This window comes from Gavia stellata, chromosome 13 (genome assembly GCF_030936135.1).
Source record: "Gavia stellata isolate bGavSte3 chromosome 13, bGavSte3.hap2, whole genome shotgun sequence".
NCBI lineage: Eukaryota > Metazoa > Chordata > Aves > Gaviiformes > Gaviidae > Gavia > Gavia stellata.
Genome location: NC_082606.1, coordinates 8,414,515 through 8,435,662, shown reverse-complemented (window position 1 = coordinate 8,435,662; position 21,148 = coordinate 8,414,515). Strand labels below are relative to the sequence as shown.

Here is a 21,148-nt window from a genome sequence, read left to right as displayed (position 1 = left end):
ACTATCACTAAAATCAAAGGCAGGTTTATTACTGGAAAAGTCTTTCCTCTGTGCATGTGTCTGTTTTCATTGCTACCACACAGCTTGCTCATAAATTGGTTACTTCAGATCTCTATGCTGGGACCATTAGTCGGTCATTTATTCTGTCAGGTTCTTCAGCGCTGAGGAGATGAATCACATCTGACTGAGAGCTATATTTTCTATGTATTACTTAAGTATCTGATTACAAGACATCGTTCATACAAATACGCCATCCCCACCCTGGTGATCAACCCAGCTCTTCAGCAAGGCCTCATTTTAGTCAAGTGCCGGGGACCGGGGGCTGACGATTTGCTTTTTCACTTTCATTTGTAACAGCCAGAGTGCACTCCTCTGCTTCGTGATTTATGCTACTGACACTTAGTACACCCACTTACAGTCGCTGGCTTTGCAGTCAATGTAATCGGTAGAGTGGCTGGACTTCTTTTAAACCAGGAATGCGTAGGGAAAAGTCCCACACACTTGGCCCTTTCAGCAAGCCTAGGAACCAGTAGGCGCTTGCTGCTGGTTTGCCACGTTTGGAAAGTCAGAGCACAGTCTGCTCTGTGCTGTGCTGCCCATGCGGAAAACCTGGCCTGCACTCCTGAATATGGCAAAACCACAACCGGTCTTCTTCAGCACTTTACACATGCAGTACTTACGTCTGTATTTCTCTATTTAAGGGATCCAGATAAAACCGATCACATCTAGTGGTTTCAATTATTTGTAGTGAATTTTCCATCAAAACATATATTTAAAGTAGTTTCAGTTCCTCCCTGAGGAGGTCTACAGCTCTTCATCAGGGAAACAATCCGGTAGCTGCTTTGAGAGTTCCCTTGAGTTCAGTGAGGAATCGCATTTTGAAAACCTCCCTGTCTCCAAAGGATCCATGGCCTCCAAATATGCTGTATTCCGACAGCAAAAATTATTAATTTTTGTTTCCATTCTCTGCACGCTACCATTTGCGACACTTTCCTTGAAGGAGCTGTCACCAGTTGTTTGGAGACAAACAGCATTTTTCACTGAGCCATGACTGGCTGCCATTCTATGGAGCCGAGAGCGATGAACTCCTCTCCTGTCTCTAGCAACTCACCATGGCATGTGCCCCTTTGTAGCCTGTTGTTGATATCAGTGCGCTGTGCTAGTATAAAGGATGCAATTATAGCGAAAGGACAAGATCTCATTCAAAACAGAAGATGATACATGATGTTTGCTGTTCCACATGCTTGAAAAACATCAACTTCACCTTCACCAATGATCAGTTAAAATAAATCATACATGGACTGGACTGATTTACTTTGGGAGTGATACTGAGACTTTGCAGGAGAAGCTGGGAGGGAATATTAAGGAATACTGGTTTGATGCAGTGTAAGAAATACAGCTGTAAATTTGCAATCCATGCATTCCAAGACAAAAGGCAGAGACCTGAAAAAATAAAAAATTCTTTCTCCCCTTAGCCATATTAAAAATGTATGTACTTGATGAACCAACACTTAACCACTAGACTTCTAAAGGACAAAATTCAGTATTCTCTAGCAGGAGAGTGCACCCTGACTACTTTTCTTTAAAGAAGCCTTACCTGTAGAAATTTGGCTTTGTAAGACTGACCTGTTTCATATCCCCTGCCTCAACTGTAACTCCGAAGTTTAAATGAATTCACTCTCAGTTTTGATATAGCATTATTTAGCAGTGCCAGGAAAAAAAGTCATGATTAGAGCTTAGCTTTATGGTCAAAGGCCTTATGAACACAGTCTTTACAGATCAAATGACCATTTTTGTGGAATTCATGCTAGTTATTTAAATTGTAGCAGATGGTAATTTTTTCAGCACAGAAAAATTTCTAGTGTGCTGCTTTAGGACAAGATAAATAAGATCGATTGTCAGATGCTTATAGATGAGGATCTGTTAAAGCTGCAGGCCTAAAATGCAGATTTCTTGTCAACTTTAATTAGCTTCTGTGAACCCTAAATTATGTAGTTATTTTAAATCAACCAGGTTGAAGAAAAGCAGTTTTGCCAGCTTTCTCTTGTTCGCACTCAAGCAAAAAGATGGCAAAGTGACTCTAATCCTGTGAAATCTGTGTCAGTGAGAAACGAATGCCAACCCCTGGAATTACAAAATGACTCAGAAGGACCTAACAGAGGCCGAAATGAGAGGCACAAGTAATTCCTTATACAGAAATCAAAGTGGAAATGTGCTAAGCATGACGTCAATGAAAACTTGTGATATTTTTTGACAGAGAAAAGCACCTGTAGAGTAGATATGCTGAGAAATCTCTGCAGTTATTTCATTTGAGGTATTTCATTCACAATACCACAGTGGTGTTGCCACTGTTGTTTAATAACTATGCTCACACTTTAATGTGAGTGTATGCTAAGAGTACTAAAAGACAAGCATGCATTTTGAAAGATGTTGGCATTATAGAAGTGACCATGGGCCCTATTCGTTAGTTACGCAAATTCATTAGGCAAATTTTACAAATCCTTATTCTTTACTTCTGAGCACTGTTCAGAAATGGTCTCTCTGTAGCTACTTTTTACAAAGTGGGAGGGCAGCAGCTTTGCTATTTTTAAACAACAGAATAGCTTGTGCTCTTCTTTATCCTTCCCAACAAAAGACCATTTGGGGAATGGATCATTTTCTGGAAATCACATACTGGTGTAGGAGCTAAGAATCTGGGAAGAGATTATCTTTGTGAACCTCTGTTCAAGATTGGATGTACAGAATATAAAGTTCAATTACAAAATTAACCAGATTTCAGATCACTAATTTGTCCTTCAATAGAAAACTCAACATCAAAACTACCTGCTACCTCTTGCCAAAGAAGCAATATATTGTTTCAGGACATTTTACAGAAGAAAAATCAAGGCTATCACATATACATTCTTCATCAGTGAGACTACTAGTTGTGCAAAATAAACAACAGAAATTAACTAATAACATGAGATGCAACTACTAAGGCTACATAAAAATAAAAAAAATAGGTAACAATTAAAGAAGTAATTTAATTTGAATAACATTCAAATAAATATGGACGTGTCTCATCTAACATATGCTGTAAGTTACCGTTTAAAATCCGGGCCTATTCTACCTTCTTCTCTAAAAAGAAGGAAAAGCAATTTTTTTTCTGATATGGAAGTCCCAGGTCATTACAGTTGCACAATAATTAGATCAAAGTTAGAAAGCGCTGCAGTCACTTTAGCTGCATATAGCATAAGATGGTCACTTCTTCACTATCAGTCTAATCTCAGGGCTATCTTATCATCTTCTGTCACATTAGGAAGGTGCACGCTTTTGCTCATCTGTAAATCTGTGCAAAGAGAAAAAGAGGATACTCCTCATACTCCGGGATATTATAACCCCTGGACAACTGCAACATCTTCCAATGACTGCACAAGTCATTCTGAATGTTCTTCCGTCCTTGGTTCTTTTACCTGACCAATGTATGAGATTAGCCTTATACATGAAACTAGGAAGATACTCCGTGGGTATAAGCAAACATCTTACAATTATGATGAGGGTCTTTTCTACAGATGCATTAATTCAGAATCCTGTAGCTGTTTCTCTAATAGCTCTGTGCCTCAGTCAGACTCTCAAAATACTTGAGTGAGGACTTTTGCCTTTTGTACAAGGCTATATTTACTTCTTCGCTTACCAGAGAAAGGAACAATAGACAGCATGCTGGTATTAGATACATACGATTAACATAAACGTTTTCTTACGCCTGAGCTTCATGTGAAGATATATGATCTGTGCATACTGTTATCTCCCTGAATATATTGAGTATTCACAAATAGACAGACACACAATTGGCTATGTCTAATTATGTCCAATGTATATGAGAAACAGACTGGTATTAAGGGCTTGCGTATGTTCTGGTAAACACCCAACTGTGGGAGGTGGGCTGGGAGACCCACAATAGTTTCTACAGTCTGTAATCGTAAAATGAACTTGCATTCATCATTGTGTCTAAAAAGTTATTATCTGGGGAGGGGAAACAGCTCCTTCCAAAAGACCTGGCTGGACAGCGTACAACAGAGAGAAGAATTAAAGCTCAGAGAAGAGTGGGTCTTATCTCTGGTGGGCATTGGAGGCAAAGAAAAGAGCCTCTGCTGGCCACAGACTGTACAGCTTGCTTTTAAGGTGTAAACAATAGACTTTTACAAAGGTAACTTGTGCCGTAAATGAAGGCTTTTAGAGGACTTCAGTATAGTGTTTGTTAATCTTTCTTTGCTAGTATCTAGACAATCAACTCATATAAATATTTGTGAAATTAACTTTTATTAGCCAGGATGTCTACATAAAGCAAATGTAACCCCCTCCTGCCGTTTGAGTGCATTCACACCGGAATCTCTGTCTAGAAAGGTAAACCCTTTAGAAGGAATGCACCTGATTGAAGATGGATTAATCAAGGAGTTGGGCTGCTGATTGCTATTAAAGAATATCTAAAGAGGAGAACTTATGAAGTGCCTATAAAATTTAATTTGCTAACATAAAAAACAAATGAGACTGCCACCAACAAAAAATAAGTCAAGGTTTATCAAATAGTTACGAATTATTCTTTCAATGCTTATACTACTGGAATTTGGGGTTTCAGTACCATCCTCTGAAGGGTTTACCTTTTGAGGCCTGTAACAGAGCCCTGAGGACCTTGGGCTGTGCACACTTCTACAGCGCTTTCACTGCTGACCCTGCCTTCACCACCCGGGGTGAGGCTGTGGTCAACAAAGCACTGTGCAGAGCAAAAAAATGAGCCAACAGTAGAGGTCAGCCATGAACTGTAGTTTTCCTCTCCAGATTTCTTCCCTGAACAATTCGTGCTGTTTACTGTACACCCAGAGAGATGTGGGGCACCTGTGCCAAAACAGCAGGGGATAACAGGAGCAGGAGGAAAGAAAATGAGTTTCCTTCCCAAAATGAGACAAGGCAAAAATCCGGGTACTAAGAGCACTGCCATGGGAGGTCTGAAGTACAAATGGATAATAACACTTGGTTTCTCTGTGAATAACACAGAGCTCCCCTAGCAACCCTCTCCTGTCTGCTAGCTGGCCCAAAAAGGTCTAGAACTCGCAGAAAAAAAACCCACCACAAAACAAAACAGAGAAATAATAAACTCAACCTAGAGGGACTGTTAAAAGCAAAACCTGAGAACTTTGACAGTGTATGTGCTCCTACATCAGCTATGGCTTGGCTTTTGGAGAGGTACCATTGCCACTTGCTGGTTTCCACTTGGTAAACTTGGTAAAGTTGTTCAGCATGTTGGCTCATTTGCAAAGGGGAATGTTTCGGTCCTCCTCTATGTTACGACTGGAACACAAGATGCACCGACGTGCTGGGCTACTCAGATTGCCCCCAGTTTTGTCTGGTCCTGTGCTCAACATTTAAAAGTATTTAAACGGTGACTACATAAATTAGATCAGTGCTTCAGCCAAAACAGATTGCCTGGATTTTTAAAGCTGAGAAATAACATGGACTAATAAACTGCTGTTTGCTGGGTGATTTGAGAAACAAGCATTTAGTTACCCCTTGCAAATGAGGACACTCTCCAACACCATTCTCCCTTAAATGCTGCTGCCTAGGACATTCATTTAATGCAGCAACTGGATTTGAAGGGCAGGGATTTGGACTGAAAGAAATAACCCATACATGATCTCAAAAATGTGCTTAAACTTGCAAATGGGAACCAGACAATCAACAAAATGCACTGAATTTTCTAGGCCTGCTTTCCAACTGTGGTGCATTATACCTACACCGGGCAGGAGCTCAGGCATCATTTTACTCAGTCACGCGTTTGTCAAGCACTAAACACAATGGCCCTCAGCCATGGTTGTGTTTCCTGTATCTAGACATAACATCCAGCACCTGAGCCCCCCCAGCCCTGCATCTCTGCTGGGGATTTAACAGCCATGTGTGCAAGACCATTTTGCCCATCTCCCTCCTCCTCAAAATGTGACCGAAGCCAAACTCCTGGCTAAGGCCAGCAGGGACTGGCCCTGCCATGGATCCCCAGCCTGGCTGCCTTCCCATCCCGCTGCCTGACCGGCCCCAGGCAGAGGCTGTCCTGCCCAGGTCCCTCTGCTGCCCTTTGGGTTAATTCATGCCTTTCGCACCAGCAGCCACTGCTGATGGCAAAGCAGAATGACGGAGCACTCGGGCTGAGGAGGGCAGGGGAGCTGGAAGGGCAGCTCCATGGCCCTCAGGGACCTGATGCCCTTTGGCTTTCCAGCTAGCGCGGGCAGGGTGTCATCCCCGCGGCAGCCGGGCACGCAGCTGCCCCGCCGGGAGCCGGGCGGGCGGGCAGGGCTGGCTCCCTGCCCCGCCCGGAGCAGCCTTCGCTCGCCGCGGCTCCGTCCCGCGGGCGGGGATTGGCCGGCAGCCCGCGCCCCGCCACAGCCCAGGCCGCTGCGGGAGGGCGGCAGCTGGCAAGGCTCGGGGACAGGCCCTGCGGAGCGGGGAGGGCTGCGGGGGGCGGGCGGGGGGCGGCTGCCCGGCAGGGGAGGGGGCTGCCCCCGCTCTCGTCTCTATAATGCGGGGGCCGCCTTGCTCAGCGCACCGCATCGCTCCGGCTGCGGTAACAGCCCGCGAGCGGCTCCACTCCCTCCCCTCCGGCCCGGGGACGCTCAAGGATTAGGGAAGGGAGGGAAATCCATCAGGCGGAGAGGGAGGACGCGGAGGCGGGCCGTCAGCGTTCCCCCGCTCCGCCCGAGCCGGCAGCGCCGAAGGGCGAGCTCCGGCGCGGGCGCAGGAAGGGGCCGAGCTGCCCGAGGTCCCCGGCGGCTCTCCGCGGCCCGGATCCGCGCCTCGGCCCGCGCCGCAGCTCTGCTCGGCGCCTGCCCGCGCCGCTCGGGGCTGGCGGGGCTCGGCGGCGGGAGAAGCCGCCGCTGCTGCTGTCACCCTCCCTCGCCGCGCTGGGTCTCGCGGAATGGGCCTCCAGGAGCTGGCGGTGTGGCTGCTCGCGGCGGCGGGGCTCGTGCGCGGTGAGTGAACGCCGTGCTCCCGCGGACTGCCAGCTGCGGGCAGCGCGAGCTCCGCGGGCAGCCGCCGGGAGCCAGGGAGGGACGCGGCAGGGGCGGGCGGGAGGGCAGCGACAGCTGCCCGGGATCCTCCACGGCACGGCGGGTCCCCGGCACCTCGCCGTCGCTTCAGCCCTCTCCTCACGTCTTGCCGCTGCGGCTGGGGGCTGTCCTCTGTCCCGGGGCGCTCTGCGGGCCGGCCAGCGCTGGGAGCTGCCGGGAAGGGACGTGGGAGATGGACAGAGCCGCGGGGATGGGCGAGCAAACTCCGTCGAGGCACTTAAATGGTCGCTGCTTCAGGGCAGAGCCCGTGGCTCTTTGTGGGGGGAGTTCAGGACTAGAAAATAGGCAAGAGGAAAGTCCGTCTGGAGTGGGGACAGGGAGGGCTTGCATCCGGAGGAGCTGATCCTACCCAGACCCAGATTTCCTTTCATTCTGAAACTGCCTCTGTCCCTGGTCTACTCTGCTCTAGCCCTGCTCCCTCTCCCGCCATAGAAAAAAGGCAGAATAAAGAGCCTCCCTTGGATTTAGGTGTAAAAAAGGGCCGAAATCCCTGAATGTGATCACGTGCATTACTGTAGTGCCTATCATCTCTGCAGGGACCCTGTACCCCCACTTTATTTATAGCTGCATGCATAGAGTACTTGCCCCAAAGAGTTCTCAATCTGAAGCAGTCTGAGAGCAGGATTCAGTCTAACCTGTGGCCATTTTTCTCCCATTGCCTTGCTGATGCCCTCTGCCGTACCTGTGTTCTGCTTTGCTGGTTATAGCTATGCCAGGACAGGTGTCAAAATACAGGTAGTGTATTTCGTCTTCATCATTTCTTGCTGCTGGACCAAAGGGTGCATATGTTGACAAAGCATCATTAGCATTTAGAATTTATCACTCCTGGTCAGCCAAGAAATGATCAAAGAGGGAATCCCCTTTACAGGCTGGGATGAAAAGAAAGAGTGATACATTTGTGATGAGATTGTTTTGTAGTAGCTAATGAACTATATGAATTACAGTGGCATTTTTCTGGGAATGCAGCAGGTGAAATAATAGATACGTAATATCTGATAGCAGGAAAAGAGCATATGTCCTAGCTTATTCTAATTATTTATCTGTTTATTCCTGTGCCTGAAGAGTCTCTGCAGGGAGAGTTCCAAAGGAAGCTTTACAAGGAGCTGCTGAAAAATTACAACCCTCTGGAGCGACCAGTTGCAAATGATTCCCAGCCACTCACTGTCTATTTCACTCTCAGCCTCATGCAGATCATGGATGTGGTGAGTCTGTAACCTTCTAGGAAACTATGTCTTTAAAAGGGTGGATTTTTCCTTCCTAGAATGGAGATTTGTGATAGCGAAGGAAGACTGCAAGATACTGGAAAGCACAAATAATTCAAGACACGACACCAAACTTTGACTGCCGTTTTAAAGACGTAAATTTAAAAGTAAAGTTTGCCTCTTTCTTAGATCTCTTGTCAATATTTCCCAACCTTCTTAGCAGTATGAAATATTTGAAGTGAAGCTCAAACTGCATACTTTGCCTTTTGAATCCTTAACTGTACTTACAATCAACAAAAAGTGTAGTTGGGGGCGGGGGGGGCGGGACATGCAAAACCAAAGTTCTTGTTTTCTAGTGGTCACTAAAGATCTTACTTTTGGAAGGGGTGGGGGGGAGAGGAAGGGGGTGTCCTGGCCGAAATCCAAGTTATATTGCTTCTTATCTTGTTTAGACAAGATTGTTACTTCTATATGCTTAAATTTTAGCTGCTCTATTTGCAACCACAGTTGTTCGGTATATCAATAGACACTCCTGTGCAGTGCTTGGCAGGCTTGTAAAACATACTGTAGGATCTTTTGGGTTCAAATATGAGTAATTTAAGCTTCACTCTGTCACAGCAGCCCAGAGATCAAACTCTACATATAACTGGGTTTACAATATTAATTTTTTCTGAATTCGACTGGCTATGGCCACTAATAAAGAGTAACTACTAATAACTACTTAAAGCTAGTAGTTAACCTCAAAATGCCATTATCTTTCCATCAGATGCTGAAAGTTTGAGGCACAACAAAATTTAAAAAAAGAAAGAAAGATGGGATTATTCATGACAAGTGGCGTGCTTTCTGTTCCCTTACAAGCTGCCGACTGCCAAAACCCAGACGCTGTTCATTTAGTATCTAAATGTCAGCACACACAGAGAACCCTGCAGGTTTAAGTGCTCACAGTTTCTATGCACATTTTTGCAATTTTAGATTTGTTAGACCTAAGGTGAGAACTACAATGTGTATTTCCAGTGTGATATTTGCTACAGTGAGAGTAGGCAGTCATAGTCAGTCAGCTGTTTCAGTGTCAGTGCCACTAAAGCCAACAGGCAAAATATGCCAGTTCTATCCTTGTCTATGGCAGTTGAGTTTTAATATATATGATACCAACGAGCAGAACAGAAGCTATCTAGTGTCATATATTCTTTGAATGATGGCAAGGGAAGAATATGTGTTATGTAGAGTACAACAATTTCAAAAGGTGCTGGCAGATTGAACTCGATGCAGACTGTAGCTGTACTGCACGGGCACCTGAGAGCTAGGAGAGGAGAGCCAGGCATTAGACCAAAACTTTGACATGAGACAAAAGCCGGTACCAGTGGGCTGATATAACAAATGACACTAACATCCCACTAATTGTATGTGGGCATGCTTTTGTTATTGATGATGTACATTATGGGTGAGCTTAGAGATTTTGAAAAAAGGGGATCTCCTCACGCTGAATGTTCTGCAGACACAAGTAGTAGGTGACTCCTGGCACAAAGAGTCAGTCTAAATAGACGAGTAAGCAAGAATGCCTTTGGACAATCAGAGACAACAAAAAAAGCGTAAAAGCGAGGAACAACACAAAAGGAATAAATGATACTGTGTTAATAAGGGATACATTAATTTCAGCATTCATCTTCTAATTGGATTCCTTTAGAATGTGTCAAGGTAACACAAAGAAAGAGGCATTCGAAGGGCAGTGGGAATCATGAGGACAGAGCAGGTCAGAGGAAAGTAAAAGAAGGAAGCTGACGCGAAGAGAACAAAGGGCAGCATGGGACAGTCAGTGCTTCAAAGGTCTGAATGCCTGAAGGACCCCACCTGGGCTACTGCTGCAGCTATTCTCGCTGGCTCAAACCTTCATGGGTCTCTTGCCACATACAGCAGGGAATGGGGAAGACAGGACAGAAATAACCACTTGGTTCTCTTGGCCCCGTATCATCTGTGTGATGAAGCTTTGGTCTAGCTCCTCTATCCAGTGCATCAGGCCCCTTAGTGGCTTCTGCAGCAGACTGGCTACAGTCTTCAGTTGTAGCTATACATTCTGTCCATCTCTGGGTTTAGTTAGGTTTTTATCTTTGGTAGTAATAGGCCAGTATGATCAGGAAAGCTTAGCCAGTCTTTTCAAGGCCTGTTCAAACTGAGCACCTGAACAAAACTCCACATTGTGATTGTATCTCTGCAGAACTCAGCATAGTACATGGTGCTTCAACTGAATCTTAAACCAGGCTTCAATAAAACCCCTTCCCAACCATAGGCTTAAGTTTACAAGGCCTTCTTCTGTAGCTCCCTTTTGAGAAATGACCTCCTGCTGCAGTATGTGTCTTCTCACAGCTACTGGAGGAACTTTTGCTTTGGTACAGGACAGTACAGTTCCCTTCAAAGGATTTTTGTACAACTGTGTGTTCAGGAAACATTTCTCTAGTGCTCGGTTTATTTTGATAATCAGGGTAAAAAGCCTGATGCTGTGGGGTTTTTGTTGTTTGGTTGGCTTTGTTATTGTTAGCGCTACACTACATACAATTCATTTCAGAATTATTTCAGAACAGGAGAGCTCAAAAAAGCACTTTGATCCAAAATAAAACAGGGCTGTGAACAGCCCAATTTTTTCCCCTGCTTTCAGAAATTGCACTTCTGGTGTCATTCTATATAGACACATTTGGCCTAAATAGGTTAAGCTAACATGTTTTTAAGTATTGTCCACCCTGGAAAAGGTTTGTTGTATGGCCAAACCCTCCTAGTGATGACACAGCTTACAGAAGCCTTCTTTACATTATCAAAAACGTTTCCTGAATAGAATAAGCTGAATGTCCATGAGACTTTTTCCTACTTAAATTGCATCTATACTATCAAGGTTTCCTTTGCATTTCTATGAGTTAATAGTGGGGCTCTCTCTTCCCCACACTCCTGACATGGCTATAACCATGTCTTTTATTACTGTATGAACAGTTGGCTGTTGGAGACACAAATGGCTAAAGGCCAGCAGACAGTCAACTTCACAGAGTTAATTTCTTCTGGAGTTGTCAAGTTTAATTAAAAACCATACAAACTGAAGGGCAAATACCCACAGATCACCAGCCAGGCTGGGTATAGTCAATGACTGGCAGTCTTGGCTAATATGATTCAAAAAGGAGCTTTTGATCCTATGTGCCTTTCAAAAAAAATCCCTTCATACTCAGTAAGAAGCCATAGTTTTTGTACTGGCAGTTTAGTTACAGCTCATTCTGCTTGCTGTAAAACTGACTGCATTTCTTTCTCAGAGATCTGGGATTGACAAGCAAAGAAAGAAACCAACCATGAAGCAAATTAAGCTTCACACTATAAAACAAATGAGTTTTCTTCATTGTCAACAAGAAGTAAATGCTGGTGGGAATGACAGCTACTTGCAATAACAATTACTGGTTTAACAAGCTAGAAACAAAACATGTCACCATCATACTTTCCTGTAGTTTATATATTCAATTTAATGGCTTCTCAGCTGATACAAGCTGTACTGGGAGTTAGACCTATCCAGAGCAGATATGTCAAATCCCTGCCAGAACAGATTGAGCAAGGCTGGATCCTGGCTGCTGCTATTCCTTACTTGAAGTCTCTTCCATTCCACTCTGACTTTCCTGATAGGAAGGGGGAGACAGTATATGAAACCTTTTCCAAATACAGTGGATGTTTCTTACCTTATAGTTTTAGTTTAACCCTTTCCTTCTAAAACTAGCAATTATTTCTACCCTATGCTTGCACATTTTTTTTTTTTATCGGTATTGCATATTAATATGCATGCTAGTATCAGGACTACATAATGAGAGACCTGTTAAGTGCCGATTGCCCCAACTTAGTTTAGTCCACTAGAAAATAGAGTTAATGAACTGTCTAATGAGAACGCAAGCTGGCACAATAAATTATACAAAGCTTTGCTAAATGGGGAGGGAAAAGAGTGGCAGCATGAGAAAAATGCAGTTTGGGGACACATAAATGAAGAAGAGAGCTAGGTAACTGTGGGAGTATTTAGAGGAGAAGTGGGAATGCATGGTAGACCTGAGAGGCAGCAAAGGAGTTTGGAAGAAAGGTGGAATTTAGGTGGAAGAGGATGGGGGGTGAAATGGAAAGATAGAGGTTTGAAAGAAGTGGATTTAAAAAAAGTTTCTGTGTCAAGTCAGTAAGAACTTTCAAGAGAGACATCCTAAGTATCTTCCAGTGCGCTTTATTCCTACATTCCTTAGTAGAAAAATCACTGCTCTTAAACCTTTGCAAACAATCTTGCAATTAAATCAACCTGAAGTGAAAACAAAGTGGAGACAGCCAACTGGCCAGAAGTGCTCTTCAAGGACATCTGAGTTGTTATAATATCAGAAGATGGAATAAGAGGTTTCTTTTGCTTTTTATGATGATTTGTTTCAATTTTCTTGAAATGAGAAATGCCAAGCAATTTGATGAAAGAAATGAAAAATAACCTACTTCGTCTCTGATTTGCTGAAATCTTGTTTCAAAACTCCGTGCAGGAAAGCAGTGTATATTGAACGAATAGGCTGATAATAAACATCTCTCTGGATCTGGATCAGAAAATGTTTGGAAATATCTGACTTAAGAAAATGAAACAAAATTTAAAGAGCACAGAAGGAAAAATCTTAACAGACAAATACTAAGGGTATCTGCATACCTTAGTGGCAGGAGAGGAAGAGGGGTTAATGGACGGTCATAGTTGGTCAAGGTCATAGCTTCAGTACAATGTCAAAAAAATAAGGAACATGATGTAGAGAAGCTACTTATTTTCCTCTACAGCTCACCTCATGGAATCCTCACTACCTGCACAGAAAGCTAGTCTTTGGCCTCTACCTGTCTAGTATTTCAGTGTTGGCATGGAGTATGAACTTAACTTATGCTTAGGAAAAACTTCCAGCATATGCATTTTTGAGAAATCGATTCTTGAAATACACTGATATTCTATAATTCCCACACTGGATGAAATGACAGCCACCACTTTTTTAAACACTATGTAGAGGCAAACACCTTCTAACATTCTTATTTTCTCTTGTCACATCCATCCCAATAATAGCATCAGAGGAGAATATTCAGCTGCTACCTATGGGTTTAGAACGAACACTAGGAATAGACACCTCAGCAGTGCTGTTCCTACTCTGCTACGTCTCATGCAGAATAGTGAATGTCACAGATAAACAAATATAGTGATCACAAAGGTATGAGTTTTGTGCCTAGCCTGACATTTTTACAATAGACATATTTGTATCTACTCTAAGTTAACATAATTAAGAGAAACATATCTGAGGGAATTCCATCCCCAAAAGTCAGAAGATGAAACCTTAGAAATGAATGCAAAATGATCATATATTTACACTGCAAATTACTGCTTAGAGACACAGACATGAAGAACTGGAATACATTGAGATAAACAGTGATAGTTCAAAATCAGTTTTTACTGCTATCTAAGCAAGTAGAAGAATCCTACAGTATTATTTTAGTTTGGAAGGGGCATCCAGAGGTCATCTAGTCCACCCTCCAGCTCCAAATATGTCTAAATAGATCACGTTACTCAGGACTGTGTCCAGTCAAATACTGAACACTTCCACGGAGAGAGATTCCACAACCTCCCTGGGCAACCTGTTTCAGTATTTAACTGTCATCATGGTAGACTTGTTTTCCTAACATCTAAGCAGAACTTCCCATGTTCCAACTTGGGAACAACACTAAAAAACACAAAATGCTGGATCAATACTATCTTAGCTTGTGACTTCCGTAGCAAGACTTATGGTGACAAACATTTTTGTGGGTATGAATGCGTCCGTTTTGGTCAACTCTGACCATAATTTTTTTTTTTTTTTTAACTAGCAGAAGACTCAACATTTAATAATTTATTTAAGAAGCTGAATTTAGTTATTTATTTATGTGAATATTCAAGTTCTTACTTATGTCGCATAACACCTTTTAGTCAGGAATCTTTCATTGTTCCTCCAGACATTGACTAGCTAATTAAATCATTTACTACACAACAGTTTTCGCTTATTTTACAGTTTCTCCTGGTTTTTTTTTTCAATTTCTAGTTAGGGGAAAGAAAAGTGCTGAATAGTTGTTTGTATGTAGTGAGCAGCAGCAGAATCTCAAGAGAAATCTTGTTCCTTTAGGCTGTTCAACTCACTTGTGCAGACCAAAGGAAAAATGAAAGCATGCAAACTTTTTTATGCTTATATGAACTCAGTCAAAGTTTGCTTATCCTACATTGCCCTTGGTTACTTGTATGACTAAGATTTATATATTCAAGGGCTTTCGTCCTTGTTTCATTTTACACAGTGTAAGTGATACAGTTCATTTCAATGACTTACATACAGTGCTTAACAAAGCCTCTGCGTAACAATCTGCAACTTGGTATTTGCAGCCAAATACCCTGGACCCACCAGGCAAGATAGCAATGTGAAATATCTTGAAATTTTTAAAAGAAAATTATGCTGTCATTCAAAGAAGCAGAACAGCTTCTCTAAAGAAACAGAGTATAAAACAAACATCTCCCCCGCCAAAAAAAAAAAAAAAGGAAAATGGAAATTTAAATCTCGAAAGACGAATAGAACAACCAAATCAAGAGGCTTGTTGAGAAATGGTGCTAAAGAAGTTCCTAAGCTGTTTATCAAACCTCAGCAGCCTCTTTGCAAACAATGCTTGTGGCAGAAACTCATCAAATCAGCATTATTCTTCTAATTTTTAGCATTCATTTGTGTACATTAGAAAAAGTCTCTCCAAGCTTTATTTTTCTCTCACTTTGCTGCTTGATTGTTATTCCCTCCATGCTAAAAGGAGAAACTATTTTCACTCTCATCTTGCAGCCATTTCTATTCTACCATGATTTATTCCTGAGAGATCAGAAAACTGGAACCGTGCTGGGATACGCTTTCCGATATTTTTAGTTAGTTTAATACCTATGAAAGTTACTGGATTATAACAGAAAACAGAGTATTCTGTTTCCCCATGAAATATGAAGAACAGATCTTTTCAAATAACAGTCTAAAACATTCTGATAATTGATCTATTTAAACAAGCAGACAAGACCTCTCCCTACCCTACTGTGGTGAGATACTGATATTCTAAGAGAAACTGCAACCTTATTTCTGTGATATTTGTCCATTTTTCCTGTGCTTCTAAGTATCTTCTGGCTTTTTTGACTATTTTTTCCTTCAGCATCTTTCTTTTACCTAATCTTCTCAAACAGTATTAGATCTGGAAAGATATTTTAAACACAGTCTATATTCTGTACGACGGAATGGGAAGCAATGAATTTAAACTAATTTAAGGCAGTTTGTAGGAAGGAAAAAAGGACTGACTAAAGGCTATAAAAAAACTGATAATAGCTAACTGGAGGACATTAGAGATGTTCATTGTATGTGAACATCAGAACTTCTGTTCTGCTTTCTGGTTCCACAGGAGAGGTCTTTGGAATTGCAATACAAACCAGTTGGGGTTTTTCTGTTTGTTTGGTTTTTAATATCAGTAAAGCAAAGCAGTTTCCCTAACATTTGTTTCATCCTTTGTGATATAAGTAATCAGCACGTATCATAAAAGCTCAATACTTCATTTCTTTGTTTTCTAAGTATATTGGTGTGGATGCCCCATTAACTTAAAAAGTGAGTAGATACCTACAGGTATTCCACTTGTGAGGAAGAATGTTTGCATCCTTACTGTGAAAAGTGTGATTAACGTCCTAGAAAATAGATTCTGTTGTGGCAGGTTGCTGTAGAGTACAGGGACCAGAACGTAAAGCTTTCACATTTTACACAGGACCTCTTACTAGAACAACAGAATTTGCAAAGTCACACCATCTAGTAATTATTAATAGTCCTCAGTAATCAGTTAATAAAACAAAATTACAGCACAAGACATAATTTCTGGGAGTCAGGTCTGGCTAACTAGTATCTGTTCTTACACAAAGCTTTTAATTCACAGAAGTTTGGGGACTGAACTGAATATACTCCCTGTAATATTCAGAATTGTTCCTCTTTTGTTTAAAGACTATATACAGTTAAAATGACGATATTTCTGTTGTATTCAAGTGCTAGACAATACATCATGTCACTACTTAATACCCAAGTTCATATCCTTTGTTTCCACCAGTATGGATCAGCTTGTTACAGTCTGTGGAAATTTGTATGAAATGTTTGAAAGCCCGTATTTTTCTTTAGCCATGTTCTTGTCCTCAGATAGCACAGCTACACTGATCTGCATCGGCTGAGGATCTGGCTCTATAAAGCACAAGTAAAGTATTAGATCAGCATTGTCAAACCTTCTTTGTCTGTTAAATTACTTCCCTGCTCCCAGGCTCCCGGGAGACTTGCAGGTTCAGTCCCAGCCGTGGCATGAGCTGATGCACCCTGCGTGCGCAGTCTAGTCTCTCTGCTTGCCTGCTGCGGTTTTTGTGCACACACAGACTAATTACATGCTCTATAAATCTGGTGCTTCTTGGGAAAGCTTGTTTTACTGTGCACATAAACATGGGAGTTGACTTGGTTCTTCCTGGATTTGATTTGCCTCTGACTGCAGTGTCAACGGGCACTGAGGAAGGAGTTCAGATGCAGCTGGTTGCCCCTGCTGGACCCGTTTCTTTTCTGGGAAGGCTTCTGGAAGTGCTGTGGGAAGATGCTGTGGGCTGGATGAATTATCTGGGGAAAAGCAACCCACACCTAACCATCACGGCTTCTGCCCCGCTCCTGTAACGTGAGCTGTGTGGGTCCACAAGTTAGCAGGAAAGGTGCTGCAGCAATTTCAGGGATGATGGCAAGGGAAGTCAGAAGTGCTGCTAAAGCAATGCACCTAACCTCTCAGACCATCCTTGGGAGCACCTGTGTTATCAGAGGAGCTTGGGGACTAGATTTGATTACCGGTTGTGGTTTAACATTTTTAAATGGTAGTCCTGATGGGCTATGGCTCCTCAACAATCGAGTAGGTGGTATTGTTTCTGTTCTCTGTTTCATTTTAGGGCTGTATGCTCAGACCCGTGCAGATACATTGCCTGCTTTTCTCTCAGAAAAGCACACGCTATAAAAAGTTTGCAGTAATTTACAAATCTAATAGCACTGACAGTGGTTGAACAAAGTATTGTCAATGGATTGCAAGCAACAACTTTTCTATCTGTGAACAGTGTATTAACATAGAAACATTCAAATGTTAATTACTTCAAATTGAAATGATACAGATGTGAATTCTTCAGTTTCTCCTGAACTCCTCACCATGTTTGCCTGAATAGACTACTAAACAATCCAACTGTTCCCAATCTAAATGTATCTCTGAGTTACAAAAAAGGCAAAAAAAAAAAAACCAGGAAGAAGATCTCACAATGGGTTGGCAGCAGGGAGCATTTTTGTACAAGCACTTATATAGAGAAAGAAATTGTTTAAAATTCACTTAGAATTTTAATTACTTAAATAATTTATTTTTACTGTGTTAACTAATGTATTTTGAATTCTTAATTTAATCAAAACTAAAAGAATTATTTTGCAAGAATAACGAGAAAAAGCTTGAAGTAAACTCATATTTGGATTTAACCTTCACTTATGCTTGCACATTCATGCCTGTTATCTGAAACCAGAATTTGATTTGTAAAAAGGAAAGGCTGTTAACACTGGCTTCAACAACAGCTAACTGGGACGTGCTAAGAGCATGGCATGAAGCCATGATGCTGCTGCTCATTGGCAGCAACATAAGAATATGATATTTATCCAGTTCATCTCTCCAAAATCCTCTGTAGTGATGTGAAGCCATATTTGCATGGCCTATAATCATGTCTCTATATTGCTTATATGAGCCTCATAGTGGAGTAGCCGGAAGGGAAGACGACCAATAATCATGTGCAGAGTTGGTGGACCCCACGCACATATTTAATTATATAGCACTACTACTTTGGACTTCTATTGGCTTGTTTTCTGTGTTCAGCCATGAATACTAACATATTTTTGTGCTCGGCATCCCCATAATTACTCCCAGCTACTACAAAGCTGTGTCAGTTAAGTATTGAGAGGAAAGAAGCAGGCCTTTTACCCACTACCACCAATGCCACTAAATGCAAGAATGAAGACAGAAAAAATAATGAGCACTGCTAAGTTTGTCTGAACCCCTAACTGAGCTCAAGAAATTCAAATAAGCATTTTTATGGATTTTGGAGTGCTCACTCCATCTCTGACCCCACCAGACATAAACGTTCTTTTCATAGGTGGGAGTTTGCTCTTTTGTGTTGCAGAAAACAGCAGCCTGAAGGACTGTGTAGGTGTGCTGACATTTCAGTCACGATGCTTGTTGCATTTGTGAAGAAAAAGACACAGTTGATTTTCATCAATATATTTCTCTCAGCCAAGCTTGTGGTTTCTCAGTACCTTTGTCAGTGATTCTTTACAGGCATTAATGAGAAGTGGGGACCATACGGATTTTTAGGGAAAGTTGAAAATTAAGACCCTATAAAAGAGGACTCTCAAACCTGTCCCTCAGAGGATGCAGGGTAAGGAATAACTAGAATTTCTGTAATGCTGATTCATCCTCTCTTCCTGAGTTATTAAGGTGTGTTTGTAATACTTCTGTGTCAAGAGCTGCAGAGAGGTTCAGCAGGATAAGCGATGTATTTTGTACTATACCCTTCTTCAGGGAATTTTTTAATTGCCATGGTGATGTCTGTGCTGTATCCTAGATTAAACAGAGACCCCAAGACATCAAGGATAATGGATTATGTTATGTATCACAGGAATTTTGGAGCTACTCCTTCTTGCTTAATTTGCCTACGCTTGGAAAGATGGAGATAAGATAGTATAGTTAGAGAGACTGGCTGGGATGAGTAATGGCACTTTGCTAACTGGTCCTCTGAAGTTGGCTTTAACTATGTCCATTTGTAGTGGACAGAGCTATTCCTCATGGTTGTGTCCTAGTCAGATGCCTCTATCTCTGTGGCTCTGATGTTCCTCAAAAGTTCTGCAGTTTCAGCATGTGAACTGATGCTAAAACATGGACAACATGCTCTGGTCAGGTGTGGAAATTTCTGTTGTTGTTATTCACAAAAATAGGAGAGAAGAATGCCAGCAGCAGGCTGGTGCTGGAGCTGTGTACTCTGATCACATGAAGGGAGAGGAAGAGACAGCTTTGTGTTCAGCTCCTTGTTCTTTCATAACTTTCTCTTCTCTCCTTGAAGAAATCACCCACTTCCCTTCCACTTCAGTTTGCTAAATATACATGCTAGAACAGCATTTCCATATGACTTATGAACATTTTGAGGAGAAAGGCTTAATAAAAAGTCAAATAAGACTTTTTTAAGATCAGCAAGAATAAAACCAGAGTCAAACCCTTTGATATAATGCTGTCCTGGCATTACTGGTACATCCCGATGTTAACAACCTGACCTTTCAACTTCTGTGTTTTGCAGCTAACCTCTAGGCAAATAAATCAAGTTCAAAAGCTTTGATTCCCTCTTGTTTTAATGCTGTCTAAGGAGTGGGGCTATGAGGGCTCTAATATTCCCTCTTAGCCTGTGGAATGGTTGGTAGTTCCCAGATCCCAGCATGCGTTCGGAGCTGGGATGCCTATCTGTGTCAGACTGGCAATGATAATCAGCACCTAGAGCCAGTATTTAACACTAATTCAGGGTTCAGTCCTCTCAATGGGAGTCTGCTGTGGAATACAATGGAATCAAGAATTATCTGTAAATAAAGCAACAGAACACAGTTATTACTTTGCATGCTTGCAATAAATGTAACTGCACTTTAAGCTCTATACTATATTTAATAATTGAACTGAGTGAAACCTACAGTGAATCATATAAATTCATAAGATAACTTGAAAAAATGCAACCTCCCCCCTCTTGCTCTTAAAAGAATATTTTTTCCACACAAGATGTGCTGAAGTATGTTATTAGCTATGCTGTACTCTGCTCATTTCATATGCCTGATCCCTGCTTGTCTTTGCAAAGATGAATGTGTTCAAATCTGAATACAATGTCTTGTTAACAATGACGTACTGAAAAAAGAAGAAAAAAGACTGCTATTACAATTATGTCCCCATGGTAACAGACAGGGTGCATCATGAGGCTCTTACACATATTTATAATCTCCGCTTCTTTTCTGTGAAACTCAGCAAAAATACATCTCAAGCCCACTGCCAGGACAAAGCCCTATTACAGGCAATAGTAAATACAACTGTCAGACCTCGTCAGAGTATATACGGAACAGAAACACATTCCCACATTTTAAGGAGGCTCCTTGCACAGATGCTCTGCCCAGAATTAAGATGGCTCTTCTACGCTCTTTCTCCAGCAGCTTTTCTGCTGTGTAAGATTTGCATCCATCTGGGAAGACCTGTGTACGTTTTGAGCAAACTCTGCTGTTCTTTTAAAGCCAGATAAAGTAGTTGGGGAGGGAGCAAATGCTTCTTGCAAAAGCACATAAGATTAGTTGGTGTGGAGAAACCACTGCAGTTTTTCAGACTTGAAAAATAGAGCACACACGGCACAATTTAAAAAAAACAACAAAAACAAACAACCCCCCTCAGAATTTCACCTGAATTAAGTTAAGCAAAGCAATCAGACACCTCATCTCACACTCCAAACTCAACCTTAACCCAGGTAAAATTCAAATGTCATTTTTCTAGTTTTTATTTTAAATAAAAAATTGAGACATTCAAATGGCCAAAAATGAACACCTACTCCTATCCCAGCAGTACAGAATACTTTAGTAACATTTTAGCATTTTAACTCCAGAAACCTTTAAAACTTTCACAGAGCTTTAGCTAGATGCAGAAGCATACTTGTTTGTTGTATTCAGGTCTATCTACTTCCTCGCTTTCTTGTTTCTCTCCTTG

The 21,148-nt window shown here is 41.9% G+C and overlaps 1 protein-coding gene across 1 annotated transcript in view; it reads left to right on the top strand.

The window, feature by feature from the left end:
• The first annotated feature begins 6,940 nt into the window (after positions 1-6,940).
• The window catches only part of CHRFAM7A (CHRNA7 (exons 5-10) and FAM7A (exons A-E) fusion), a 41,691-nt gene continuing 27,483 nt past the window's right edge, over positions 6,941-21,148 (top strand). The window contains exons 1-2 of the mRNA XM_059824031.1: positions 6,941-6,995; positions 8,157-8,296. Of these exons, the coding sequence (XP_059680014.1) occupies positions 6,941-6,995; positions 8,157-8,296 (195 nt within the window). The remainder of the gene's footprint in view (positions 6,996-8,156; positions 8,297-21,148) is intronic.